Source organism: Schistocerca serialis, chromosome 2 (genome assembly GCF_023864345.2).
Source record: "Schistocerca serialis cubense isolate TAMUIC-IGC-003099 chromosome 2, iqSchSeri2.2, whole genome shotgun sequence".
In the NCBI taxonomy this organism is placed as follows: domain Eukaryota; kingdom Metazoa; phylum Arthropoda; class Insecta; order Orthoptera; family Acrididae; genus Schistocerca; species Schistocerca serialis.
In genome coordinates this window covers 901,812,341-901,840,267 of record NC_064639.1, presented here as the reverse complement: position 1 = coordinate 901,840,267, position 27,927 = coordinate 901,812,341, and the positions used below count along the sequence as shown (strand labels likewise).

The 27,927-nt window shown below is 39.7% G+C and overlaps 1 protein-coding gene across 1 annotated transcript in view; it reads right to left on the bottom strand.

Moving 5' to 3' along the window:
• Positions 1-27,927, bottom strand: part of LOC126456506 (uncharacterized) — a 331,018-nt gene that overhangs the window by 41,821 nt on the left and 261,270 nt on the right. Inside the window, exons 8-10 of the mRNA XM_050092255.1 lie at positions 21,006-21,132; positions 14,058-14,231; positions 13,710-13,792 (exon numbers count right to left, since the gene is read on the bottom strand). Of these exons, the coding sequence (XP_049948212.1) occupies positions 13,710-13,792; positions 14,058-14,231; positions 21,006-21,132 (384 nt within the window). The remainder of the gene's footprint in view (positions 1-13,709; positions 13,793-14,057; positions 14,232-21,005; positions 21,133-27,927) is intronic.

Genomic DNA, 27,927 nt, shown 5'->3' with positions numbered 1-27,927 from the left:
CAGTTGTGTATAATGAAGTGTTGTCTATAAGAAGCTGCATAAATACTGTATTCCGTCAGATATTGATAAGATTTCAAAGTGGTGTATAGATTGGCAACTTTGCTTTAAATATTTAAGAATATAAAAATGTACATTTCACATAACAAAAAAACATAGTATCCGATGACTGTGATATCAGTGTGTCATGTTCGAATCAGCCAACTCATACAAATACCTTGGTGTAACGCATGTAGGGATGTGAAATGGAATGATCACACAGGCTCAGTCATGGAAAAAGCAGGTGGAAGACTTTGGTTTATTGGTAGAATACTGGGGAACTGCAATCTGTCTAGAAAAGAGATCGGTTATAAATCACTCGTGCGACTGGCTCTAGAATATTGTCCAAGTGTGTGGGACCCATATCAAATAGGACTAACAAGTGATATTGAATGTGTACAGATAAGGGCAGTATGAATGGTCAGAGATTTGTTTGATCCATGGGAGAGTGTCACAGAGATACTGGTGAAACTGAACTGGAAGACTCTTGAAGATAGATGTAAACTATACCAAGAAAGTCTGCTAACAAAGTTTTAAGAACCAGCTTTAAATGATGACTCTAGGAATATACTAAAATCCCCTTTGTATCACTCACACAGGGATTGTGAGATAAGATTAGAATAATTACAGCATGCATAACTACATTCAAACAATCATTCTTACCATGCTCCATACGTGAATGAAACAGGAAGAAACCATAATTGATACAATGGGGCATACCCTCTGCCATGCACTTAACAGTGGTTTACAGAGTATAGATGTAGAAGCAGAAATACGTAAACATGAAGAATACAATGTAGTATGTTAATAACATTTGTTTTATTTAATAATCTTTAAGAGTTTTCACACAAAAAATTTGGAGGCATTACTTTTCAGCACATCCGCGTAATTATGGCTTCATACAAACTTAGTCATGATTATGAGGAATTAAGTCTTGTGTCACTAATTCATGTCTAAGTAGCACAAGCTATGTACAGTTTCAAAATCAATAGCAGTGATGTAATCTGACCGACCAAATTTATGCATAATGCGGGAAAATGAAAACCAGAAGTGTGTAACTTACTGGCAGGTGTGCTTATTCCCTGCCAAAAATAATTAAGACAGTTTAGACATTTTGCAGACTACTATGAAGCTAAATGACAGTAAAACACATCTCCATGTCATTCATGGAAGAAGGAAGACAGGGTTTGGCTTCCCCTTGAAAGTGAAGTCAACAGATAGCGACCCCATACACACGCATGACTGGGAAAGAAATGTCCTTGCACTTGCTTAAAGACATATTGCGAAATCATAGAAAACCTAAACCTGGAAGGGCAAACAGAGATTTGAACTGTCATCCTGCCACCTTGCTTGATATCATTCACCTTTCTTCTGTGAATCCAAATTGTATTGTCCTATAAATTTTAGTGGAACATTTCAGATGTCAGATGATAAGGCAGAAATAATGTAGAAACCACTTTCGAGATGTTCCTGATGGAATGAGATGACTGGAATGGATGCCCACTCTAAGGCATATACTTGGGAAAAGTATATAGACAGTGTTTACAGAACAAATTTTCACTCTGCAATGAAGTGTGCAATGATCTGAAATGTAGTGGCAGATTAATATTGTGTGCCAGAATGAGGCTCAAACATAAGACCTTTGCCTTTTGCAAGTATGTGCTCTACTAACTGAGCTATCCAAGCATGACTCATGAGATGTGCTCACAGCTTTACTTCTTCCAGTGTCCCACTCCTGCCTTCCAAACTTCACAGAAGTTCTCCTGCATAACTTGCGGGACTAGCACTCCCTGGACAAAGGATACTGTGGAGAAATGGCTTTCTCACACCAAAGGGGACCGTTTCCAGTAAGAATTTTTGCTCTGTAGTGGACTTTGCACCGATTAATCTGCCAGGAAGATTCAGACAGTATTTAATTTTATCATTCCTCAATTCTCTGTAACTGCAAGGTGTTAACTCACTGTAATTATATGTGTTGCACAATGTTTTATTAATTTTCTGGCATGTGAAAATACATGTAACATGTAAGTTTAATTATCACTGCCTCCCATCTCTGCAAATAAAGGTTTTCTGTTTCTTTCAGGTCAGCACACACAGAGTCCTTGACATTTTGGAAGGCTGATACTCTTCTTTTAGACAGCCCATCTCTTCATACAGTTATTGGGAGCAGTTGACTCGTGTTTATGTGGCCGGCAGTTCACACTCTCTGTGCATAAATGCTCCATGAAAAACAGAATGCTCCTCCCATCTTATTGTTTCCAATGCATGTTGCCAAGCTGCACAGACAGTGAAACACATACCACAATTCGCAACATTTGGTGTCATGTGTATTTCGACTGTGTTCTTAAATAAAACTGTTCCATAAACCATTCAATGAACAGATAATAGATACATCCTTCAAATCAAATGTGTTCTCTGCCTTTAAGCTGTGTGGGTGTCAATTTACCTTCCTGGCCAAGTCTTATGTTGTGCACCTGTTCAGGCCAACACACTGAGGTACAGCACTGCATCTATCCATCATCTTCCCACATTCACGAGGAATGCAAAAGATCCCAGGTGTACAAAAGTCAAAGTTATCCTCCATGCTGTGCAAAAACTTTTTAATTATTGTACCTGCATCATGGCAGCATATTAGTGAGTTTTGAAGTCACTTCACTATTCAGCACAGTTCCACCAAATACTTTCTTGATAATGTGAATTACTATGAGTAAGTTGATGGGATTCCAGTGACCTTTCCTCTACCACTTGTTGTGGTGGAACTGGAAGAAATCACACTACACAGTGTGATGCCCACTGTAGCATTTCTACAGATACACAGACGATTCTTATCTGGTGTGGCAATACGGGAGGGGCTCCTTCAGCAAATTCTTCAACCACCAAAATAATATTAATTAAAAATCAAATTCACCATGGGATTGAAAAAAAAATGTGCCTCCTGTTTCTGGGTGTCCATGTGCAGAAGAAACCTAGTTGCATTCTGTGACATGCGATATACGGAAAACCCACTCTCACAGAGTTCTAACAGCCAGCAACAATCTGCCATTATCCAGGATGAGAGAGATCTGTATCCAAAGATGCTAATGCACAGGCAAGGGCTTCATGTGACAAAGATAACTTACCAGTGGAGCTCAACTGTTTGGAAAAGGATGGAACATATTCAGAGGGTGCTGAGGGCACTGAGATCTAGAGACAATGGTGAAAAAAGAAGAGACCAGGGAACTGCCTTCCTACCACAGCCTCTGCAAGAAGAGGCTGAGCTCCAAATAAGAAGAGGTTCAAGCCCATCTTCTGAACACTTAGAAAAATAAAATCTTCTGGGTGTATAAAACATGACCTTGGGCTTTGTATATCTGGGGTCTCTCACATTCTTTGCAAATTTGGCAAGTCTGTGTTGACACAGTGTTGAATCACCATAAGTTACACTGCATAACAATATTATAAAAAGAATAGTTGCTACTAACCATATAGTGGAGATGCTTAGTCGCAGATAGGCTCAACATAAAGACTGCCAGGAAGTAAGCTTTCAGCCAACAAGGCCTTCATAATATTGTTATACTCTGTCTTGGATTTCCCATTGTTTATTGTTACACTGTATATATACACAATATAAGCCTCAGCCAGGAACATTACTTGGCCCTGGACAAGCTCTGCTTACTGGAGCGACACACTTTCAATTTCAAGAAGATAATTTATCTGTCAGCAATTGGTTTCCATGACAGTATTATTAAGGAGGAATTCAAAATAATCTTAATAAAATTTCATCAATCATGACAAGATTTTTGCCATCAGTACACCTCGGCAACCTGTGTCCGAAGCAATAGGATGGGTGTGACATGACATGATGCATTTTGAGGGGCAGTGAAGGACAGCAAACTCAAGCTGCCAATCTTATAAACATGGGGCTGGGTGACAGTTAAATTGTTGTGGAGTAACTATTATGAAGATTTTAAATGTCAACTGCTGCTGTTGTCTATATGAGGAGATGGACTGTGAGACAGTTTTGCCAGAAAATGGAAGGAGAGTATACACCTTATGAAAAGTCACAGTCTTCACACAAACTGATGCTTCATCATTATGACTCTGAAAGCAGAGTTACCAAGTAGATACCATACAATGGAGGCAATTAAGTAGAACATACTCTGCAAATATTTCTTCAGAATATGCACATACATGTAACTAGTTATTATATATTCTCCGTGTAGTTCAAATTGAGGTACTGGACTCTGACATTTCACTGAAATGTTGATTGTCACACAGTAAAGTTCAACATTCTAGCAGAAATGGAGGGTTATACTGTCAATGAACCCGGGTCATAGTGTCATAGTGTTTATCACAGACCGCACAGACTATCTCAATACGCCTCACAGCCGCCCCACTTTCCCACTGAGTGCCACCTATTTGCAGCCCCTGTCCATTTCCTCCATGCTCATTACTCTGAGATTCCCACTGGAGGTCAGATGTGCTCGTGCATCTGCAATGAAGAAGGTGGATCCACAGCCCATCTATGTGAATCAGTTATATGAATGCAAGGTGTCTATTCTTTCAGACATGTTTAAATCCTCAGCTGTGATACATTACATGTAAATTGAAGGTGGAGAGGGGAGAAAGGAAAGGAAAAGGGTAAGTGGTGTCAGCTGCATTGGGCACAATGTGAAATCAGCAGCAATGAGTGAAAATGTGTTCCTGACCAGGATTAGAACTGAGGATCTTCTGCTTATCAGGCAATTGCATTAACCACTGCACCATCCAGAACACATGTGAAAGAACAGACACCACGCATTCATATAACTGATTTGCCCAGATTGGCGATGGATCCACCTCCTTCAGTGTGGATGGCTTAAAGCTAAACATTTCAAGAACCCACATGATGAGTTTTAAAACCAAACAGTCAAAAACTGAAAAATCTGTACCACTCACAACAATAAAAAAATGGAAGAATTTGACTCAGTCAGATACCTGGGAATAAACTTAGAACTTTGCACTGTAATTCTCATATATAATATATAGCAAATAAATTAAACAGCTTTGCATTTGCAATGGAAATTTTAGCCTGTGCCATTGATACGGCCACCAGTAAAATAGCATACTATAGCTACTTTGAATCTATTATTCGATATGGCATAATTTTTTGGGGTAACATTACATGAATTTCAAAGTTGCAAAAAAGAATCATTCGCAACATGTGCTTTGCACAGTCGAGGACATCATGTCGACCATTATTTAAAGACGTAAAAATATTAACTGCCCCCACTTTATACATCTTTGAGGTGGTTCTTTTCCTACACAGCAGAGCTGAACTATTAAAAAATAATAATAATAATAATAATTTTGAATACTCATACAACACAAGGCATAAAGAAAACTTTATGCTCACCTCACATCGCTTAAAACTGCACGCTCGGGCTCCTCAGTATATAGCCATGAAAATTCACAACACAATAAAAGAGTGTGACATAATGAATATGAAGATAAAAAAAAGGCTACATGATTTTATAATTGAACGATGCTGCTACTCTGTGGAAGATTTCATGAAGGATGAAGTGATACTTTGAGCTGGATCCCTTAAATGGAATAAAAATGTATGATAGTTATAGTAGACATAAATACTGTAAGTCTGACAAATTTTGAATAAGAAAATTCTCCACAAAGTATTATTAAGTGTGACAAAACCTCAAATAAGCTAATTGTAACCTGGACATGTCTCCAGTACATCAGACATATGTTCTGAAATTTTGTACATTATGAGATGAATAAAACACATTTCACATTTCACTATGTCCTACCTCTGGCGGGAATCTCATAGTAGTGGGCACGGAGGAAATGGACAGGGACTGTGGACAGGTGGTGCTTGCTGGGTGTGTGGGCCAGCCATGAGGCGTACTCAGATGGTCCACACAGTTGCGATAAACACTGTGTCCTGTGTGGCACAGTGGTTAATGCAACTGCCTGGTAAGCAAGAGATCCCGGATTCAAATTCCCATCTAGCACACATTTTCACTCATCACCACTGATTCTGGGTTATGTCCCAATGCAGCTGACATCACTTATCCCTTCCCTTGCCTTGCCTTTCCTTTCCTTTATGCCCCCTCCACCTTCAATTTACATATAATTTGTAATAAATTAAAATGGTGTGATGTGATCAGAAGACAAGAAGAAAAAACATAGTGGACAGATGACTGAATACTGGAAGAAAAGGAGACAACAATGAATAAGGAATTAAAATTTGCCTTAGTTGGCAAGGGAAAAAAGTGGGAGGAGGAGAAATATTCACAGCATGAAACTAGGTTTGCTGTAAACAAAATTACATGCCACTCTTGCACAAAAAATTATTATTCAGTTATAGAACTTTTAAATAAGGATTGAATTCTTTTAGAGAGTAATATGATAAGCTTGTACCATTAGTTGTACATTAGGATTACTTTAGGTTCTGACACTTTGTATGTGTGTCAAATATACTACTTAAATCAAACAATGGAAATCCCAGGATGGAATGTAACAATATTATGAAGAAGACAGTTGCTACCACATAGCGGACATGCTGAGACGCACATAGGCACAACAAAAAGACTGTCACATAGGACCTTCTCTCCCATTTGCTTCACCTGGTCCTACTCAACCCAACAAGTCACCTTCCTAGATGTTGACCTCCACCTCAGAGATGGCTACATAATATCTCTGTCCATATTAAATCCATTAATGCCAGCTGCACCCGTTCCATACCAAGAAGTCCTTTCCATACAGCCTAGCCACCCATGGCCATTGCATCTGCAGTGACAAACGGTCCCTCTCAAAATATACCGAGGGTCTCACTGAGGCCTTATCCTCCCAACCTCGTACAAAAACAAATCTCCAGTGCCTTGTCTTTCCAGTCTCCCACCACCTCCCAAAGTCTCATTGTCCAGCCACAGAGGAGCATTCCCATCATAAATCAGTACCACCCAGAACTGGAGCATCTGAATTACATTCTCCACTATGGTTTCGACTACCTCTAGTTGTGCCATGAAACAGGAAATATCTTGCCCACTATCCTTCCCACCCCTCCCATAGTGACATTACACCATCTACCAAACCTACACAATATATTTGTACATCCCTACCCCTGCTCCCAACCCCTTACCTCATGGCTCATATCCCTGTAACAGACCCAGATGCAAGACCTGTCCCATACATACTCTCATTATCACCTACTCCAGTCCAGTCACAAATATCATGTATCCCATCAAAGGCAGGGCTACCTGTGAAACTAGTCATGTGGTTTACAAGCTAAGCTGCAACCACAGTGCTGCATTCTATGTGGGCATGAAAACCAACAAGCTCTCTGTCCACATGAATGGCCACCGACAAACTGTGGCCAAGAAACAAGTGGACCACTGTGTTGCTGAGCACACCACCTGACATGACATCCTTCATTTCAATGACTGCTTCACAGCCTGTGCCACATGAATCCTTCCCACAAACACCAGATTTTCAGAATTGTGCAGGTGGGAACTCTCTCTGCAAATTATCCTATGCTCTCGTAAGCCTCCTGGCATCAACCTTTGTTAGTCATTGTCCTCTCCCATCCAGCACCTTCCCTGTTCCCATTCCAGCACCACACAGCCCTCTATTATTCCACCAATGCACACAGTCTTTTTACTTCTCTGATTTTCCGCTACCCCCTTTCCCCCGCCTCTCCCCTGTACTCCATCAACCTCCCGACTGCACCTATCTGCTCTACCCTCTCTCCACCTCGTCCTTGCACACTCTCCAGCAGCACTTCACCATCCCCCACCCCATCTTGCTATCCCACCACATGCCCGCCTCAGCTCCTCCTTGCTCCCACTCAGTTGCCACTCCCATCATGCACTGTTGCTGCTCGCAGTGTGGCTTCAGCTGCCAGAAATTGCAGTCACGTATGTGTGGGTTGCATTTGCATAAGGTTTTGTGTGTGTGTGTGTGTGTGTGTGTGTGTGTGTGTGTGTGTGTGTGTTTTGTCATTTTTGACAAGGGCCCTACTGGCAGAAAGCTTATTTTGTGACAGTCTTTTTCTTGTGCCCATCTGCAACTCAGCATCTCCCCTATACGGTAAATTTATGACTTGTACTGACGAGTGTCCTTTACATTAAATCAATGTTTTTTATGTATGTAATGAAATGATAAAATTCTTATTCATCTGCTGCAACTGCCTTTATTAATATATGACATTATTTGATTTTTTCTGAAGGTATATAATTAACTATCAGCCAACTGCAGTAACAGTATTCAATTTTCATTCAAAAATACTTTTAACTTACTGATGCTTTAATAATATAGATTCTACCCAGACCGTATCTGCTCTGAACTGAGTAGGTAGCTTTTACTTAGTCAATCATACAGTCCCAAAGTACTCCCGGCCAAAAGTTCTATTAATTCCCTGGTCCCCAGCTTCTCTTGAATTTTTGACTGTCAGATGTTTTAATTAGATTAGATTAGATTAGTGCTTGTTCCACAGATCATGAATACGACACTTCGTAATGATGTGGAATGTGTCAGGTTAATAAAAGGTGCCTATACAAGATATTACATTACACAAAATATTACATGACAGTCAATATTTTTTTTTTGTTTTTTGTGGGGGTTGGGAAATTAAAATTACCCACTTACTATATCCAAAAATTCATCTAATGAGTAGAAGGAGTTGCCATTAAGAAATTCTTTTAATTTCCTTTTAAATGCTATATGGCTATCTGTCAGACTTTTGATGCTATTAGGTAAGTGACCAAAGACTTTTGTGGCAGCATAATTTACCCCCTTCTGAGCCAAACTTAGATTTAACCTTGAGTAATGAAGATCATCCTTTCTCCTAGTGTTGTAGCCATGTACACTGCTATTACTTTTGAATTCATTCGGATTGTTAATAACAAATTTCATAAGTGAATAAATATATTGTGAGGCTACAGTGAAGATTTCTAGCTCTTTAAATAAGTGTCTGCAGGATCTTGGATGAGCTCCAGCAATTATTCTGATTACACGCTTTTGTGCAATGAACACTCTTTTACTCAATGATGAGTTACCCCAGAATATGATGCCATATGAAAGCAGAGAATGAAAACAGGCATGGTAAGCTAATTTACTCAGATGTATATCACCAAAATTTGCAATGACCCTAATAGCATAAGTAGCTGAACTCAAACGTTTCAGCAGATCCTCAGTGTGTTTTTTCCAGTTCAACCCCTCATAAATGCATACACCTAGAAATTTTGAATATTCTACCTTAGCTACCGATTTCTGATCGAAGTCTATATTTATTAATGGTGTCATTCCATTTACTGTGTGGAACTGTATATACTGTGTTTTGTCAAAGTTTAATGAGAGCCCATTTGCAGAGAACCACTTAATGATTTTCTGAAAAAACATCGTTTATAATTTCACCAGTCAATTCTTGTCTGTTGGGTGTGATAGCTATATTTGTATCGTTGGCAAAAAGTACCAGCTTTGCATCTTCATGAATATAGAATGGCAAGTCATTAATATATATTTTAGTGAAACTTCTTGTCACAATAAACTGTGTGCAGACTGGTATCCAAACCTGGACACTGTCTTACATTGGCAGTGCCCTAATAAAGTGAACTATCCAGGTATGGCACAAAACCTGCACATCCCCACTTCATTTCTGCCAATATCTCCCCCCTACTTAAATCTGTATGTTCTGGAGTGTACTTCAAGGATAACTGCAGTTGACTTTGTCTGTAAAATCAATGTGATTATCACATATAAAAAGTAACATTTCTAGGCAAACTCTTCAATTAAGACCACTTACGCTTCAAAGTTCTTATAATACCTAAATATGTGAGAGAACCTCTAGTGACTCTCACAAGCTCATTCAGTCTGAAAGCTACACTAACTTTTTCCCCACCTTTAAAAATCATATCAAAACAACTCTAGGCCAGATATTTATGTACTGTCCCCACTAGACCATAAAACCTCTGAATACAGGCTATAGTGTTCACTATGCCTAAGTCCTCTACTACTTTACAAATGTACCAAATGTACTCCCTTCAAGCTGCAACAAAAAATACACAAATAAAGTGAGAAGTTACAGGAGTGAAAATATGAAAACTTTCAATGATTTCGTAGCAGCAGAAAAATGGAATGATGTATTATGTGTTTAAAATTATTTATGATATTGAATCAATTTTACTGTAATGTAGCATGTCTTTAAAACTGTGTATTACTGTACAAAATAAGCTTGGGCCTATATCCTAGATCTCCTAGATCAAAGATTTGATGAAATTGATGATAAATAAATAAAAAATGTAAAATAAAAATAATAATTCCACCGTCTCTCAGGAGAGTTATGTTAATCAATAAGTCAAAATACTTAAGACAGAAAATATTATGAAATGGGTAGTTGCTACTCACCATATAGCGAAGATGCTAAGTCACTGACAGGCACAACAAGAAGACTCACAAAATGAGCTTTCAGCCAGCAAGGCCTTTGTTGAAAGTAGACAACACCAACACCAAAACACACACACACACACACCTGACCACAGACTCTACTGTAGCCTCAGCATCCACCAACTGTGGTCATGTGCGTTCTGAGTTGTGTTTGTGTGAGTATGTGTGTTGTGTACATTGTCTATTTCTGATGAAGAGCATTTTGGACAAAAGCTTACTGCTGACAGTCTTTTTGTTGTGCCTATCTATGACTCTGCATCTCTGCTATATGGTGAGTAGCAACTATCCTTTTCATAATATTGTTATTAGTCCATCCTGGAGTTTCCAAAATTCTTAAGAAAGTTATATCACAAGCCAAGCGAATGGCAAATGACAGTGTGTGGCAACATCCTCAAACAAAGCAAAGGCAGTGTGGAGTACCATAAGAAAAACCAATTGTCTCACGAACATGAAACCAAAACTCTGATCCACAATCCTAGAGTCACTAACCCATGAGAAGTTGCAAATATATTCCACAATTACTACGAAGTGTTGTAAAGAAACTACTACAAAGTATAAAAATTACTGCAAAGTATCAACTAATACAAATCCAACAGACAAAACAAAGTAAAAGCTTCTGTAGAATTTACAATCTTCTGGGAAACAACTGCTGATGAAATTATATGAACCACAAGAACCTTAAAATACACTACTGATTGGAATTGATGGAATCCATGATATTATCATAAAAAACAGCATAAAAAAATATCTACCCCACACACTAATGTGTACAATTCATGGTTAATGACAAGAATATTTTCTGATTGTATGAAAGTGGCAAAATTTATCCCAATTTTAAAGAAAAGTGAAAAACTAAAGTGCAAAATTACAGAGCCATATAATTGTTACCTGTGTTTGGTAAACTTCTGGAGAGATTAATTCATCAAAGATTAATTAATTTTATTGGAAGAAACCAGCTTCTCTCTGATGCTCAGCGTGGCTTCAAGAGAAATAAACCCACAACAACTGCTATATACGAGCACCTACATTACATCCTAGATGCTCTAGACAAAAAGCAGTTGGGATATTCCAAGATTTGTGAACAGCATCTGATGTCATACACCACAAAATTCTACTAGACATACTGCTTCAGACTGGGTCAGTTCATATTCCACAAACAGGAAACAATAAAATGCAATGTTCAAGGACATATCAAAACATATCATCCAACTATGGTGATATTGCACAAGATGTGCCACAAGGCTCAATACCTGGAACAATTCTGTTCCTTCTTTACATAAACAACTTACTTTAAATAACTTTGACCTTAGGATGGCAATGCATTCACGTAACACAAGAAATGGACATTCAATTGACATCCTGTTTGCCAGACTATCAAAGATTCACTGCAGTTATAAGTATCTAGCACCCACATTTTTAAACAAATTACCCAAAAGTGCACATTATATGCCCATGGATAAATTTAAAGTAAAAGTAGTAAAATGGATAAAAAGTAAAGTATTTTAAACAGTTCAAGAATTTCAAGAGAGTGCAATAAATGATATTAAATTTTGACGGTACATTTTGTGAAAGGAATATATATTACAAAATTAGAAATATAGGATTATGCAGGCAATTTGTCTTGTCAAATATATGTATACTTAGATGTACACAATGTCTCTGTAACTTTTATTATATGACACTGATTACATGTAAAATGTTTAAAGGTGAATAAATATGAATATGATCATGAGTGCCACTACCAGCACACACTTTTCAGATGGTGCTAGTATCCTTCTTACTAGTAGAAATGTCCAAGAGCTCAAAGAGTCCATAACTGACAGTGCAGGCGAGTTGGGTGATTGGTCTGACAGAACTAATCTGACAGTCAACACAAAGAAAATCACCTTCCTCAACTTTCCTGTGAGAAACTAGAAATTTATGCCTGATATGAAATTACATGGCTCTGAAAATGTCAGAAAAAAGATTTTTAGGCCCGTGGATCCAGGACAACTTGCAATAGTAAAGACACATCAGGAAAGCTAATAGTAAGCTGAACAAAGAGTGCTATGTCTTGTGCATCCTCGCATAATGCACAAGCCCGGAGGTTATTCACACTGCTTACTATGTACAATTCCATAGTGTAGTGCATTACGGTACCATATTCTGGAGAGACTTTAAACACAGCTCAGACATGCGCCTCACTCAGAAGAGAGCTGTGAGAGTAATGAACAGGGCAAAGCCAACTGACAGTTGCAGATCTTTCTTCCAAAAGAATGCCTATGTATTAGAAATGTATAGGTTTGTAAAAAATAATATTGCAAAACTCAGCAAAATGTGAATGGTACAAGACAAAAGATGAAATTCCGTGTTCAAAAAATGAGTACCTCTGTCTTTAAAAATTCACCACTTAACCAAGCATTTAACTTTACAACAGTTTGCCATCAGATATAAAAACAGGAAGTCTCTGACATTGTTTAATAAAAGTACAAAAACCTTCTTGCTTGATCATTGCTTTTACACTGTATCCAAATTTTTGGTCCATATGTGTGGAAAGAAGTATAAAATCAACTGCAGGAATGATTTCTGTAAAAGAAATAAACACTAATGTAATATGTAAAATAAGGAAAAGGCAACCACTCTCCTATAGCGGATCGATATGTGGAGCATACTAATACATAACAAAAAACTGCATTCACACTAGCTTTCACACTCTAGCTGCTTTTCCAACAATAATACACACAGAAAAACACACAGACACCTAATGCACACTCCTGTGGCCATGGCAAGATGTGCAAGAAAGTTTTGTTTTTACACCATCTCCAACTACGAAAACTGTGTCTTTTACTTTGAGTGTGTGTGTGTGTGTGTGTGTGTGTGTGTGTGTGTGTGTGTGTGTGTGTGTGTGTGTCTGTGTGTGTGTGTGTGTGTCAGAGAGTGAGAGGAGAGTGGACTAGTGGGGACGTAAATGAGAAACTGTAATATCCTTGTAATAAGTTTTAATCCGTAACTATGCCAGGTATTTGTTTTGTATATGTGTGAGAGGGACACGAAACTAAAATAAAACTGTAATAAATAATAACTATATAAAACCATGTTTTTAAATCCTCATCAAATTAGCTCACATCATCAAACCATCATCCCACACTATGAATTGTCCAGTATCAAATGTATGTTCTGTACATCACAATGTGCATGTGCTGTACAAAAATGATTCTGATAACAAATGAATAAACAAAAAATATTACATTACACAGCAAGAAAAATTTACTCACAGATCATCTTGTTGCTCATTGCCCCCTTCTTCAGCTACAAGAAGCTCATACTCTTCAGCTGCATACCGATCCCAGTCAGACAGCTATTAAAGTAATAAAAAGTGTTGTTATTTAAGTATGAGAGTGGTAAATTAATAAATTAAATGATAGTTTAATAATCCAGCTGAATAAAATCTTTTAAATGTAGTCATTAATAAAAACCAGTTTATCACTTACTTGTTATTGCAGCTCAACCATTGTAGTGAGCACATCTCTTAAAAATTATCTATCTCTGGTACACTATATTAATGAAGTCTATCTTTACTTTTGTAAAATAATATAAAAGTAGGCAAGGGAGCAAAATCTTACTTCATGGCCATCAGTATCATGATCTCGTTGGGAAGCAAATGGATCCCTCTGCTCGTGATCCAAATATTTTTCCAAATTAAAAAATGTATCAAAAAATATAGGTGTCATCTTACAGCGCTTTAGATCTGCCAGGGAAATTTTTCCTGGTATTGCTGGATGAATCATATCCAGCATCTGCAAAAAAAGGAAAGCATAAAACTGCAATACATATTTAACAGATTTCTTAACAGACATAGCTGTATCACAGGAGAATTCAATTGAGAAAACTAATGAATTGCTGGGCAGTATGTGTCTTCAGGAGGAGAAATGTTTAGAACTGCTGATGCAAACACACACACACACACACACACACACACACACACACACACACACACACACAGACCTCAGGGTTTCACTGACCTGACACACAGACCTCAGGGTTTCACTGACCTGACCATCTCGTTTAACCTTCCCCAATATCTCTTTCACTTCTCCTCAAGGAAAGTAGGTGGAACCAAAGAGCGTCTGCTGTTTTATGTCTCTTTAACTTATGAGTGTGAACTGTGCTCATATACACAATGACAATTTTTCACTAGGAGATGATTAATGAGTGGCCCATTTTACCTTCATAGTTTAAGTATCATACTATTTCTAGCACGCTCTCTTTCTCCCCCATCCTTCCAGTCACATGTGCATCGACTCTTAAGCACATGTATTCCATGGTGACACTCACTGTTCATGAGCAGGTCATCTGCCTTAGGGGTAGGGTGTAGGTGGAGGATGAGAAATGATTGGGGTAGCTGGGAATGCAGGGGGAATTTTAGGGTAGGGATACCACACACAAATAATCTGAGGCAAAAATGGCAACATGTAGAAGAATTCTGGTAACAGACCTAAAATACATTGAATTGTGTGTGTGTGTGTGTGTGTGTGTGTGTGTGTAGTGTGTGTGTGTAGTGTGAAGATAGAAAAAAAGTGTGGGAAATGACAAGGGAACAGGTTTTACCTGATTCAATTAATTATACTTTCAGCTCAACAGAGCCATAGTCAAGAGTTCCTCAAGGAAATAGCATATGGCATAAAATAAGAATACATATTTTTAAAAAAATAATAGTCCCTTCCACAGACTACGTGCAATGGACCACATAGACAGGAAAAGAAGTAAAAAAATCTTAAACATACACACAAAACATACAAATGTACGATACTATCATGTCATAACCACAATCAAGTCCAAATCTGAAAGCAGGGTCATCAATGAAGTACAAGGCTTAGCACTGCAAGCACGTTTATTATGTACAGCCAGAACAGAATTGAACTCCTGGATGGAGAGTGCAGCTATTTACACAAAAGAGAATATTCCATGATACACAAACATTAAAAACATAAGAAATTTTGAGGACCTTCTAGAACTGATAAGTACTAAATAACAAATAACTGTGAAGGGTCAATCTTGAACTGGCAACGTACAACACACCAACCAGCGATGCTAACTGCTACATCACACTGCATGTAGCAAAGTTTGCAGCACTGGTCCCTCTCCTGGAGAAACAGAGGCCTGGTGTTTGGATGTTTCGCAAGGTCTCACTCCAGCTGGCTACACCACACTGGATCTAGATCTTGTCATTGGTCCTCTGTATGGCAGCATTGATGGAACCTCGCATTCCAGTTGTATTGTCACATCCTATTCACTATGAGGCCTTTGGAGGTAGCCCCTCTCACTGAAGCTTTGTGATCATTGAGCAGGTCTTCAGTTTCCTTGAACAAGGAGACCCCATTGTCAATCTGCACTTCAGGATGGTAGTACGGCTTCATATGGTGCACATGGGTGACACCTCTGCCCTTCTATGTTGTTTATGAAGGGTCATAATCTTCCATTTTGTATGTGATGTCTGACAATCCAGGAAGGACACGAAATGGCCCAAAGTAGTCGTTAGTAGCTTTTTCGATAGTCCCACTTTCAGTGCAGGTGTAAATTCCATACACAGTCTCCCAGGCTGTGTCTCACCTGCCAGTGTTTGGCATTATAGCACTCTCAGCATTTCTCCTGGATGTCCAGCATTCTTATGTGAGCCAGCTGCCTTGCTTCTTTGGTCCTGGTGATGAGGTGTTTCACATAGTCATCTTGAGTATCATCCAACTGAATGGCAACAGTGCATCCATTGTCACTCAACCTTACAACTGTGGAGCAGAAAGAATGGTGTGAAACCTGTAATGTCATTTGCTTCACGGTGTTGTATACAAAATATCACATGTGGCTGTATTATATGTAAATCTCCCTATTTGATGTCAACACACATTGAAAGCACATCCATTGACATCTCATTAAAGCATACTGTGAGGCCATTCGTCTTAGAATGGTACACAGTTAACCTGTGGGTGATACCACAACATGAAATTACTTCTGACAGTCTTAAATGGAAAACTTTTCCACAATCGAAAGATCATCACAATGGGTGGTCAATGTTTCAAAATTATATTGTTTACAAGAAACATTGTAATTTTCAGAGCTTTGACAGTCAGCACAACTTTGGTGACTGTGTAACGGGTGATGATGCTTCCAATTCAGTGGAAGGGCTCTGGTACCAGATGCCCCAGAGGTAAAAGCACCACATGCTTCCATCACTGGCATTTCTTACAGTGGCTCACTTGGTGTCTAATGAATCAGTAGAGGCCTGGCCAGTGATAATTACACCTGATTCTGTCTGGAGTATTCACAAATCCTGGGTGACCAAATGTGGAAGCATTGTAGAAAAACTTCAGTTCAGCAGGTCGTAGATGGGCTGGGATGATGAGCTACCATTTCTGCCCCACTGGATAATACACACATCAGAAAAAGTTTTGCATCAGCCCGGTTCCTAGAACTCTTGAAGATAGTCGTTGACTGTGGATATTGTATCCCTTTGACTGTTCAGAGACGTCACTAAACCTGCCCCAAGATGTAAACAACCATGCATGAGCAGCGCCTATTAGATGGACGGGGTCCAACAGCCGATCAGTCCATTCATTCCACCAGGAATGAGGTACACAGCTCGTGTTGTCTGTAGTTCAGCCATGCCTAGATGGTCAATACTGCAGTTCAATTGTGTCCGCATTGTTACTTTGTGCCAGGAAGGGCTCCCAACAAGAGAAGTGCCCAGGCGTCTCGGAGTGAACCAAAGCGATGTTGTCCAGATATGGAGGAGATACAGAGAGACAGGAACTGTCAATGACATGCCTCACTCTGGCTGCCCAAGGGCTACTACTGCAGTGGATGACAGCTATCTAGAGGTTATGGCTTGGAGGAACCCTGACAACAACACCACCACCATGTTGAATAATGCTTTTTGTGTAGCCACAGGATGTCATGTTATGACTGAAACTGTGCACAATAGGCTGCATGATGCGCAACTTCACTCCCGACTTCCATGGCGAGGTCCATCTTTGCAACCACAACACCATGCACCGTGGTACAGATGGTCCCAACAACATGCTGCACTCAGGATTGTCATCATGTTCTCTTCACTGGTGAGTATCGCATATGCCTTCAACTAGACAATCATCAGAGACATATTTGGAGGCAACCTGGTCAGGCTGAACGCCTTAGACACACTGTCCAGCAAGTGTAGCAAGGTGGAGGTGCCCTGCTGTTTTGGGGCCAACGTATGCTACTGGTGGTCATGGGAGGCACCGTAACGGCTGTACGATACATGAATGCCATACTTTGACCGATAGTGCAACCATATCAGCAGCATATTGGTGAGGCATTCGTCTTCGTGGATGACAATTCATGCCCCCATCATGCACATCTTCGGGATAATGACATCACTCGACTAGAGTGGCCAGCATGCTCTCCAGACATAAACCCTATTGAACATGCCTGGGATAGATTGAAAAGGGCTGTTTATGGAAGACATGACCCACCAACCACTCTTAGAGATCTGTGCCGAATCGCTGTTGAGGAGTGGGATGCTCTGGACCAACAGTGCCTTGATAAACTTGTGGATAGTATGCCACAACGAATACAGGCATGCATCAATGCAAGAGGATGTCCTATGGGTATTAAAGGTAACAGTGTATACAGCAGTCAGGACCACTACCTCTGAAGGTCTCACTGTGTGGTGGTACGACATGCAATGTGTGGTTTTCATGAGCAAAAAAAAGGGCAAAAATGATGTTTATGTTGAAATCTATGCCAGTTTTCTGTACAGGTTCCCGAACTCTTGGAACTGAGGTGATGCAAAACTTTTTTTGATGTGTGTAGTTAATTGTTGCCCTTATCCAATGTTATGTTTATTAATTGGAATTCTCCTTCAATTAGTTCCTCCTCCTGCAAGGCTTCTATGGTTTTCAGCAGTTCTGGATCTTCCTCCTGCTCAGTCGCAAGGTTATTCAGTGCAGTGATGACTGAGACTTCATACACACTGCTGTGTCCCATCAAATAATTACTTGAAAGTTAGACAGCTTCCTTGTGTTTGCGTCCACTTTCGTATACCAGTGTGACATTGTGTGGTCTGTCACAACGTTGAGTGGTTTGGACAAATATATATGGCCAAAACTTGTTGACAGCCCAAACAAATAAAAGGCACTCTTTCCCAGTTGTAACAATAGTTCATCTCAGGCTTCCAGAGTATCACCTTTTCAGCACCTTTCTTAATTTGCACTGGAATTGCACTAAAACATAATTACTGGTGTCAATGTGAAGTTCTGTCTCAGGATTCTCCTCATACAATGCTAGAACTGGAGAAGACGTTAGCAACTCCTTAAGAGCAAGGAAAGATCTTTATTGTGCCTAATTCCAAAAAAATTTATCATCTCCCTGCAGTATTTCTTACAAGAGATGTGTCTTGGTACAGAAGTACTTAATGAATTGCTGGTAGTATGTGAACATTCTGAGAAACCTTCTCATGTCATGAATGTGCCAAGGAGCTGGAAAATCTGTGACTTCTCTTATTTTCTCTCGACTGGGTAGAACTCCATCACCATTTACTAGGTGCTCCAAGATTTTTATTTTTTGTGAGGTGAAGAGACATTTTCTCGATTCAGGTAGAGGCCTGCAGTCTCATCATACTTCAACACAGTTAACAGGCCACTTAGATGTACTTCAAATGTCTTCAAAAACTGATGGTTTCATCCAGATAGCAAAGAGACATCACCCGTTTAAGGTATCAAACCAAGTTGTCCGTCATACATTCGAAGATGGTTGGAGCATTACGCAGCTCAGATGGCATAACTCTGAACACATAGGGGCTGACAAGAGCTATGAAGGCAGTTTTTCCAGGCCAGCCTCATTGACCTTTACCTTTCTCCTTCTCTCTTCTGTGCACATCACTCTTTTTCCCTGTCCTGATCATATACTGCCTTCTCCTATCACTCTTCCCCCAATCTCCATGCACCCATTCTCTCTCTCTCTCTCTCTCTGTCTTCCCCCTCTCTCTGTCTCTATCTTCTTCTACTTTTCCCCCCTCCCTCCCTTTAACCCTCATTCTATAAATCTATATCTTTTATATGCTCTACCCTCTGAACTTCTTTTTCTTGTTGTGCAGCCACAGAGTCATCTGTCAAAAGATCTGCCTCACTCTATCCTGCTACTCCCTCCTATCTTCATGCATTCTCCCCTACCCCCTCCCCACCTCTGTCAACCCAGGAAGTGGCTAAAAATAATTGATAATCAATAATCAGTCTTGCTGTGGCCACAGGACTGTATGTTTGGGTGTCAACAAAAAGAGCAAGAGCTTGAAAGCGAATACTGTTTTCTTTTACATGTTTCTATGTTCCACACATCAGTCTACTACAGGTGTATGGTTGCATTGCCCTTATTTTATGCATGGTTACACAAATAACTTAATGTGATACTAAGCTTAAAAGAACATTCTTTAATTAACTTTGTTGATATTTTATTGTAATGACTAGAATATTTTTAACGAAAATATTTTATGGTGTATGTTATTTCCTATAGTGCCCTGAAGGTTGTGTTCATACCTCCACAAATACCTCTGTTCGTATATAACATGCAAGAAAACAGCACAACAGTACCTCCATTTTGACAGCTGACACTCGTTCTATGTAAAGAAGTCCCTACCCTACAGCTCTGGCACCCATGGGCACCAAAACTGCAGTTGGAAAGCAGGAGGTAGCCAAATATGCTCTGATATCCCAGACTGATGAGTCCAAAAGACTGCCAGAATGCAGGGACCGAGACAACAGCTACCAGATGGTGCTCCTAATATCTGCAAGCACTGCTGTCACCCCCTCAGCACTAGGCATGGGCCATGCCACACGCATCACCCTATCGGCGCCCGTGGCCTTGCTGCTATAAAGCTAGCAGCAAAGGGGCCCGGATCTCAGTCATGTTCCGACTGCACTCTCGGGCTGTTCATTGTACTCAGTGTTGTTCAGTTCTTGATGTTGCTACATCTATGCTGTCAATTTGGTTCTGGACTTGTCATGTTGTCTTCATTGTTCGTCCATTACTGTTCTCGTCTTTCCGCAGTTTTCAGTGATTCACCACTGATGCCCTCAGACAACTGACCAGTGTCTTCTGGTCTTGCTTGATTCTGGTTACAATAACAGCATTGACAGAGCCTTCAGATCAGAGAGAATATCCTGCCCTGATGATCCAGAAACTGTTTTCCTGTGTCTATCTTCCTGTGACCTCAACAAACCAATCAACCACCATGAACCATCCTTACACTGGTACTCTCCTTATTACTTGAGCCTTGAAAAACACTGCAATGTCCTTTGCCATGGCTTTGATTACCTTGCTCAGTGTCCAGAGATGAGGGATATTTTGCCCTCAAATCCTAGGGCAAAAATCATAGAAGAAACTCGAGCTGTTCACCTACAGAGTATTCACAAGTGAGTCCAAAGAAACACAGGAGTCAGTACTGACCTGTCTATCTGGCGTGTCAAACTCTAAAATTTTCCAATTGCCCTTTTGATTGCATATGAATTGATGCAGTGAGAAACAATTTAAAGTCGTGAATTTACCTGGCACAGACAGTCTTCAAAGGGCAACGTTTCCATGCCCAGTGCTTCCATTCTTTGCAGCTGCTCCTCATAAAAATATTCAAGTTCATACATGGACAGGAAACCATCACCATCAAGATCCATACACCTGTGAAAGAAGTTTACCCACATAATTTCAATTCAATAAATATATATACCTTTTACACTTTAACATGTACTTATGAATTTTATCAATAATGAGAGCACCGAAAAATACAGACCAAACTAGTCAATATAATTATGGAATGAGATAGGTGTTTGTCAGTTACAAGAGCAGTCATGAAATAATGTAATAATTAGCAAGTGCTATAACTGACAAGTTCTCATTTACAAAATTGTGCTTCTAAATTTCAATATTCATTCCAGAAGTTTTGAGATGTGCTGGGTTAATTATGATTATTTCAATCCCAAGAAATATTCTCATTGTTCATAGGTTGTGGAAGTTTCAGTTTTCTTGGGTACACAGTGGGCTGATAGTCTCTCACTTCTTTTGCTATGTCCATGAGTTAGACTTATACAGGAATGAGTTGCAATGGGATTATTTCTGCTCTGTGATTTTAAGTTAGGACTGATCAAAAATTGTTGATGCGTCATGAAGTTTCATTGTTTAGAATGTTTGCAGGACACTACACAACACTTTTCCATCTTCCAAAGCAACCATATGCTGCTGTCTTTATGAGTTCAGACACCACCAGAAAAACAACTCAAAAAGGAAAATAAAAAAGATATGCAGTTACTGGATTCTGCAACTTATAAACTCTGAGTGAAAAGCTCTGTGCATTGCATTCTGCCAGTAAATATCAGAAACATTTGATTCTATATAGCCAAAAGCAGAACTTAATACCACATTGGCGATAAAAAATAGTTGCACTAATTCAATTTTAAAATGAAGTGGCAGTCATAAGTTTTGTATCACAGAAGAGGCCTGCATAGCAAAAGTGAAAAGAGCATGAAGGAAGAGGAAAAGAGTGGTGCACACATTCTTCATGACAAATGGCCACACTGCAACTACTGTTGTGGGTGAAGGCATGGATGTAACTTTGGCTGGTACTCTGAAGTTTGCCAACTCTTCAAATGCACCACATAACTGTCTAAAATCATGTTTGTTTGGGACTCTGTTCCAGTATGACAATACACCAGCTCATCACACAACAAAAACGAGGTCTCTGCTTTGAAGGGACTTGGGTCCAGACATTGTTTCATCCTCCCTACAGCTCCAACTTGCTCCATGCAATTTCTTCTTGTTCGCAAGGTGATTCTTCCTGTTCCCCAAGGTGAAAGGAACAATCCACAGACAATTTTGAGTCTTCAGAAGCACCCACCTCTGTTTTGATGCATACCTAAAGGGTCTCCCAAAAGAAACCTATGTGAAACATACAACCTAGTGTTCTGAAACAGTGCAGTGGTGCCTAGAACATCAGGGAGAGTATTTTGAGTAAATGGTCTGAGTTCCAAAAGATAATAATTAAGATAACAGTTGCAATACATTCAGTGTCACTCATACCATTAAAAAAGAAGAAAAAGAAAGAAAGATTAGTGTCTACCAACAAAATTTGTTCTAGTCTAAAATGAAATATATTAAAAGTGTTTGGAATTTGTGTAAAACTTGACTAACCACCAGGTATTAGCATGCATCCCACCACCAAACTGAACGCAGTTAACAATCCACCACACCACTCCATTTCCCCCATGCACACTAACTTGCTTAACTTTCTTCTAATTTTTAATGGTATTATTCATTCCATGTTTAATTTCTCTTCCTCTTACATTTACTCACTCTGGCCCTTCAGTCATCCATGAACTGAGGCTGGCACAGTGCTTACCAGTGTACTATTTTTGACCTTCTTCCTGTGACATCTGTCCCTGAAGCATTCATCTTTCTCTCTCCTCATTCTCACAATAGGTGAGTCCTTGTCTGCCTGGGGCCAAAAGACTTACCCCTATTTCCAACCTTCCTAAAAAAAATCACTCTAATCTACATCCACATACCAACTCCATAAGCCACCATATAGCGTGCGGCAGAAGGTGCCCTGTACCACTACTAATCATTTCCTTTCCTGATCCACTTGCAAATAGAGAGGGGGGAAACCGACTATCTATATGCTTCCATATAAGCCCTAATTTCTTGTACCTTATCTTCATGGGCCTTTCGTGAAGTGTATGTTGACAGTAGTAGGACCATTCTGCAGTCAGCTTCAAGTTGCTGTTCTCTAAATTTTCTCAATGGCATTCCTCAAAAAGAACGTCGTGATCCCTCCAACAATTCCCATTTGGGTTCCTAAAACATCTCCGTACCACCTGCATGTTGTTTGAACCAACTGGTAACAAACCCAGCTGCCCACCTCTGAATTGCTTCAATGTCTTCCTTTAATTTTGCCTGGTGCAGATCCCAAACACTCAAGCAGTACTCAAGAATAGGTCACACTAACGTCCTATATGCTGTCTCCTTTACAGATGAACCACAGTTTCCTAAAATTCTTTCAATAAACCAAAGTAAACCATTCACCCTCCCTACCTCCTCACGTGCTTGTTTCATTTCACATCACTTTGCAACATTATACCCAGATGTTTAAACAATGTGACTGTGTGAAGCAGTACATTACTAAGGCTGTATCCGAACATTATAGGTTTGTTTTTCCTACTCAGCCGCATTAAATTACATTTTTCTATGTTTAGAGCTACCTGCCATTCATCGTACAAATAGAAATTTTGTCTAAGTCATCTTGTATCATCCTACAGTCAAGCACCTTTGACACCTTCCTGTACATCACAGCATCATCAGCAAACAATCACAGATTGCTCCTCACCCTGTCCACCAGATCATTTATGTATACAGAAAATAACAGCAGTCCTGTCACACTTTCCTGGGGCAATCCTTATGATTCTCTGTCTCTGATGAACATTCGTTGTCAAGGACAACATACTGCATTATATTACTTTACAAGTCTTTGAATCACTCACATCTTTCAGAACCTGTTCTGTATACTCCCACCTATGAAATTTTGCTTAAGTACGATGATGGTAGTAGTTGTATGCCTCATGCATAGATCTTTTCACAGATGCACAAATCTCTACTAACCTTTGCTGTCATCATTTGCATGTTCTCTTTTGAACCAAGAGTGCAACAGCCTTTTCTAAATTTCGTTGCTAAACCACAGTTGGTCTTTCCATCCTTAATCCACTTACTAGGCTCATATCTGACCAGAGCATGATTTACAATCTGCTTAAGCTTTGCCCATAATTCCTCCATTGTACTGGACCTAATGACTGCAGTTCATTATCTAAGTGAGATGCTAACAACTGCTTATCTGCTCTTTCTATCAGAATCACTCTCCTAGCCTTCTTGATTGATTTACTAATTTTTGTAACTACAGTCACTATGATGACATCATAATCACTAACCCCCATGTCTATACTGACACTGTTGATAAGGTCCAGCCCAATTATAGCTACAAGGTCTAAGACGTTAACATTATGTGTGGGCTGCTGAACTGGCTGCTCAAGACAGTTTTTGGAAAACATGTTCGAAAGAACTTCACTAGACTGACTGCCTGCACCCACTGCAATTAATCCATAGATGTCCCAATCTATATTTCACAGGTTAAAGCCGCCTCCAACTAGTACTGCATGATCTGCATATCTACGCACTACTGGGCGTAGACTTCCTTTGAATGACTCTAGAAGTGTCACAGTAGAATTGGGTGGCCAATCGAAAAAAAAAAAATGCCAATTAATTTGGTTTCACCTAGACCTGTTATAAGTGACCAGATAACTTCACTGTCACACTCGATTTCAACCTCAATAGAGGACAATGTTTCTGTCAACTACAAGCGACACTCCCCTCCTATTGCATCTAATCTGTCCTTTTAGTAAACATTCTATGACTTGCTAAGAATCTCAGAGATTTCTACTTCGGGTTTTAGCCAGCTCTTATTACCAAGAATAACCTAAGAATGAGAGTTTTCCTGGAGGGCAGTAAATTCAGGAAATCTGTTCTGAATTCTTTGACAGTTAACTGATAAAATTTTGGAAGTCAAGGTGCCTTTACTATGAATGAAATCTGATGTCCCTATCTGCAAATTACCTAATGAGTGTTCATCAGAGTACACAGCCCAAAAAAATCCCCATGTGCACTCCACAAGTACTCTGCTACCCGAATAACTGCTTCCTCTGTTTAGTGCACCCCTAATCTACCAACGGGAGCCCTACAATTCCCCAGCCGGTAATTCAGGTCTATAAATCTGCAGCAAAAACTGTCACAGAGTCAATAAAGCCTTTGGTTGAGACTCTTCACTTGGCTCCAAACCGATGGACCCCAACCACCTCTGGGAATAATGCTGCAAATTGCAAAGCTCTGCTTGCTTCTCATGTGCAAGGCCAACAGCCTTCACCATCTCAGTCAGCCACCTGTACAAACTAAAGATGGCCTCAGAACCCATGTGACAGGTGTTGTAAGTGCCAGTGTGAGCCACAATTTGTGGATAACTGCATTCCGCATGCTCAGTAGCCACAGCAAGTCCACCTCCACATCTCGGATGAGGCCTCTCGGCAGACATACCAAGTGCAAAATGCCACTCTTTCCAGCTCCGAACGCTATCTGCCTAAGGGGCTCCATAACACACCCAATGCTAAAGCTAAAAATAACTAGCAAGTCCATGCCCACATGTGCTTCCTTGGACCATGCTGAAGGAACGGCCACCTGTTTACTCACAGGACAAATGGGCAAGGCCAGACACCCAGCCTCCACATTGGCCTTGAGTGACGCAAATGTGCTACATCCCACCACTCACCCTGCTGGGGATCCACTGCATTGGGTACACTAGGAGGTGCCTTGGCAGCAGAGCCCGTTGGCAAAACAAGCAACCCCTGAGACATGTCACGTGACACTGCAAGTGACATGTCAGTTTCTCTGAAACTGCTTCATCCCAAAGCAGCAACCTGAAGGTGCCTGACTGTAGCCAAAACCACATTCAGCTGTTTGCAAACTGCGGCCAGCTCTTTCTGCAACCGCATACAGCATGCACACGTCCCACCCATCCTAGCAAGAAGTAAACTGTAAAAGCTGACAGAGACCTAGATATGCAACTTGTTACCATCCTGACATGTCAGCAGTGGATACTGATGCTGTAATGAACTGTGAAGTTAGCTGTTCAGAAGAAATGACAACTCAGCTACAGAATGGCTGAATTTACAGTTATGAAATGTAAGATTAAACCTCTTAAATACAAAAACACGCACAAAATTTAAGCAATATATACTACGATGGAAACACAGGAAAAACTATATACATAATGTGCTGCCCTGGAGATATGTCACAGGCAACAGCTGGTGATGAACAGACTCTTTACTCCCTTAAGATGAAACATACAAGCTCCAAAAGATTGGAATGCTTTCTTTTCTATTTTAAAGTATTTCTATGTGCATTACTTGAAATTTTTTATGGAACACTAACAATTACTTTTTTCAGAAAGCTTAATTTGTTCAACTATGTTGTAGATAGAGATAATGAACCCGTTTTACTTACAATGAAGTGGAATGATTGGAAAGTGTTAATATTGATGAGATCACCCCATTGTAAAAATTTCAAACATATTTTACATTCATACAGAACAACCTTTCTGGAGAGAGATTCCACATTCAATGATCTTATGAGACTCAGCTCACTATGTTCATGAGGCCCAGAAGGCAGTAGATACTGGTGCCAAGGTTGATACCACATTCCTTGACTTCTAACACACTTTCGCACTGTCATCTAATGAACAAAATAAAAGTGTACCAAATAAGAGACCAGTTTTGGGATTAGATTAAAGAATTCCTATTAATTGGTACACAGCATGTTATTCTTAACAGTGACAAACCCTCAGATGCAAAAGTAGCTTTAGGCGTGCTCCAGGGGAGTGTTAGGTAAGCTCATAATGTACATAACTGACCTATAGTCAAATTGCTGAAAGAAAGTCCCTGACAGCCAGTGACTTTGTTGCCATTGCTACTACTTGGCTGTTTGATGTGATGCTATGATGGTCACCTGTCTGCAAATATCCCATCCAAAATTTTTAGAGCCGTGGCAATGCCATACTACTGAAGCATGAAAAAAGTCTAATAATCCAATATGTACCACTTATGTTTGACAGTACTGTTCCATTTTGTGAGAGTAATACTGCCCAGGGCCTCATGTACTAAAACTTCAGTGCCTTTTAATTTAAGACTTATTTCTATCTGCAATGTATAATTTCACAAGAGGCCAGACAATCTCTATTGCATTAAAATAGCAATGGTATGGTGGGAGGTACAGCACTCTGTGAGCATTTTCTTCTGTAATTTTGTCAATGTCACAAATGATATTAAGCAATATATGCTTTTTCAAGTATTCCAGCACTCCTGCCTCTTTCATTATTATATCAGATGAATCTATGATGTACTTCTCTAGCCAGTCCAATATGTCACTCTTCCTGCTGCTGCATGTAGGGGCCTTGTTTAACTGAGCAGAGTGATATGGTGTGTTATCCAATATTACAGCGGAGTGCCCTTCTATGTTCAGAAGTAAAGAGTATACAAACAACTCTTCAAATTTTGCTGCATTCATTTCCTCATGGTAGTCCCCAAATTTCTTTTATGCAAACTACAACAAAGTATTTGGTACAAACCAACTGATTGTTCCAGCATGTAAAAGAGTGAACTGAGTGCCTTTTCCAACTGGAGCTTTCATTGCTCCTCATGCTGTGTCATCAGTCTATGCAGTCTGGAATGACCAGCTTTTACTCACATAATTTCATAAGGTTTACATTTAGATACTTCCCTCAAAAAGCAATGTCTTCAGGCAATGATATCCTCACATTCAACCAGAACTCTTCTTCCAGAAAAAAAGTTCTTCATCAAAATCCTATCTTCATTAAACTGAAAGACT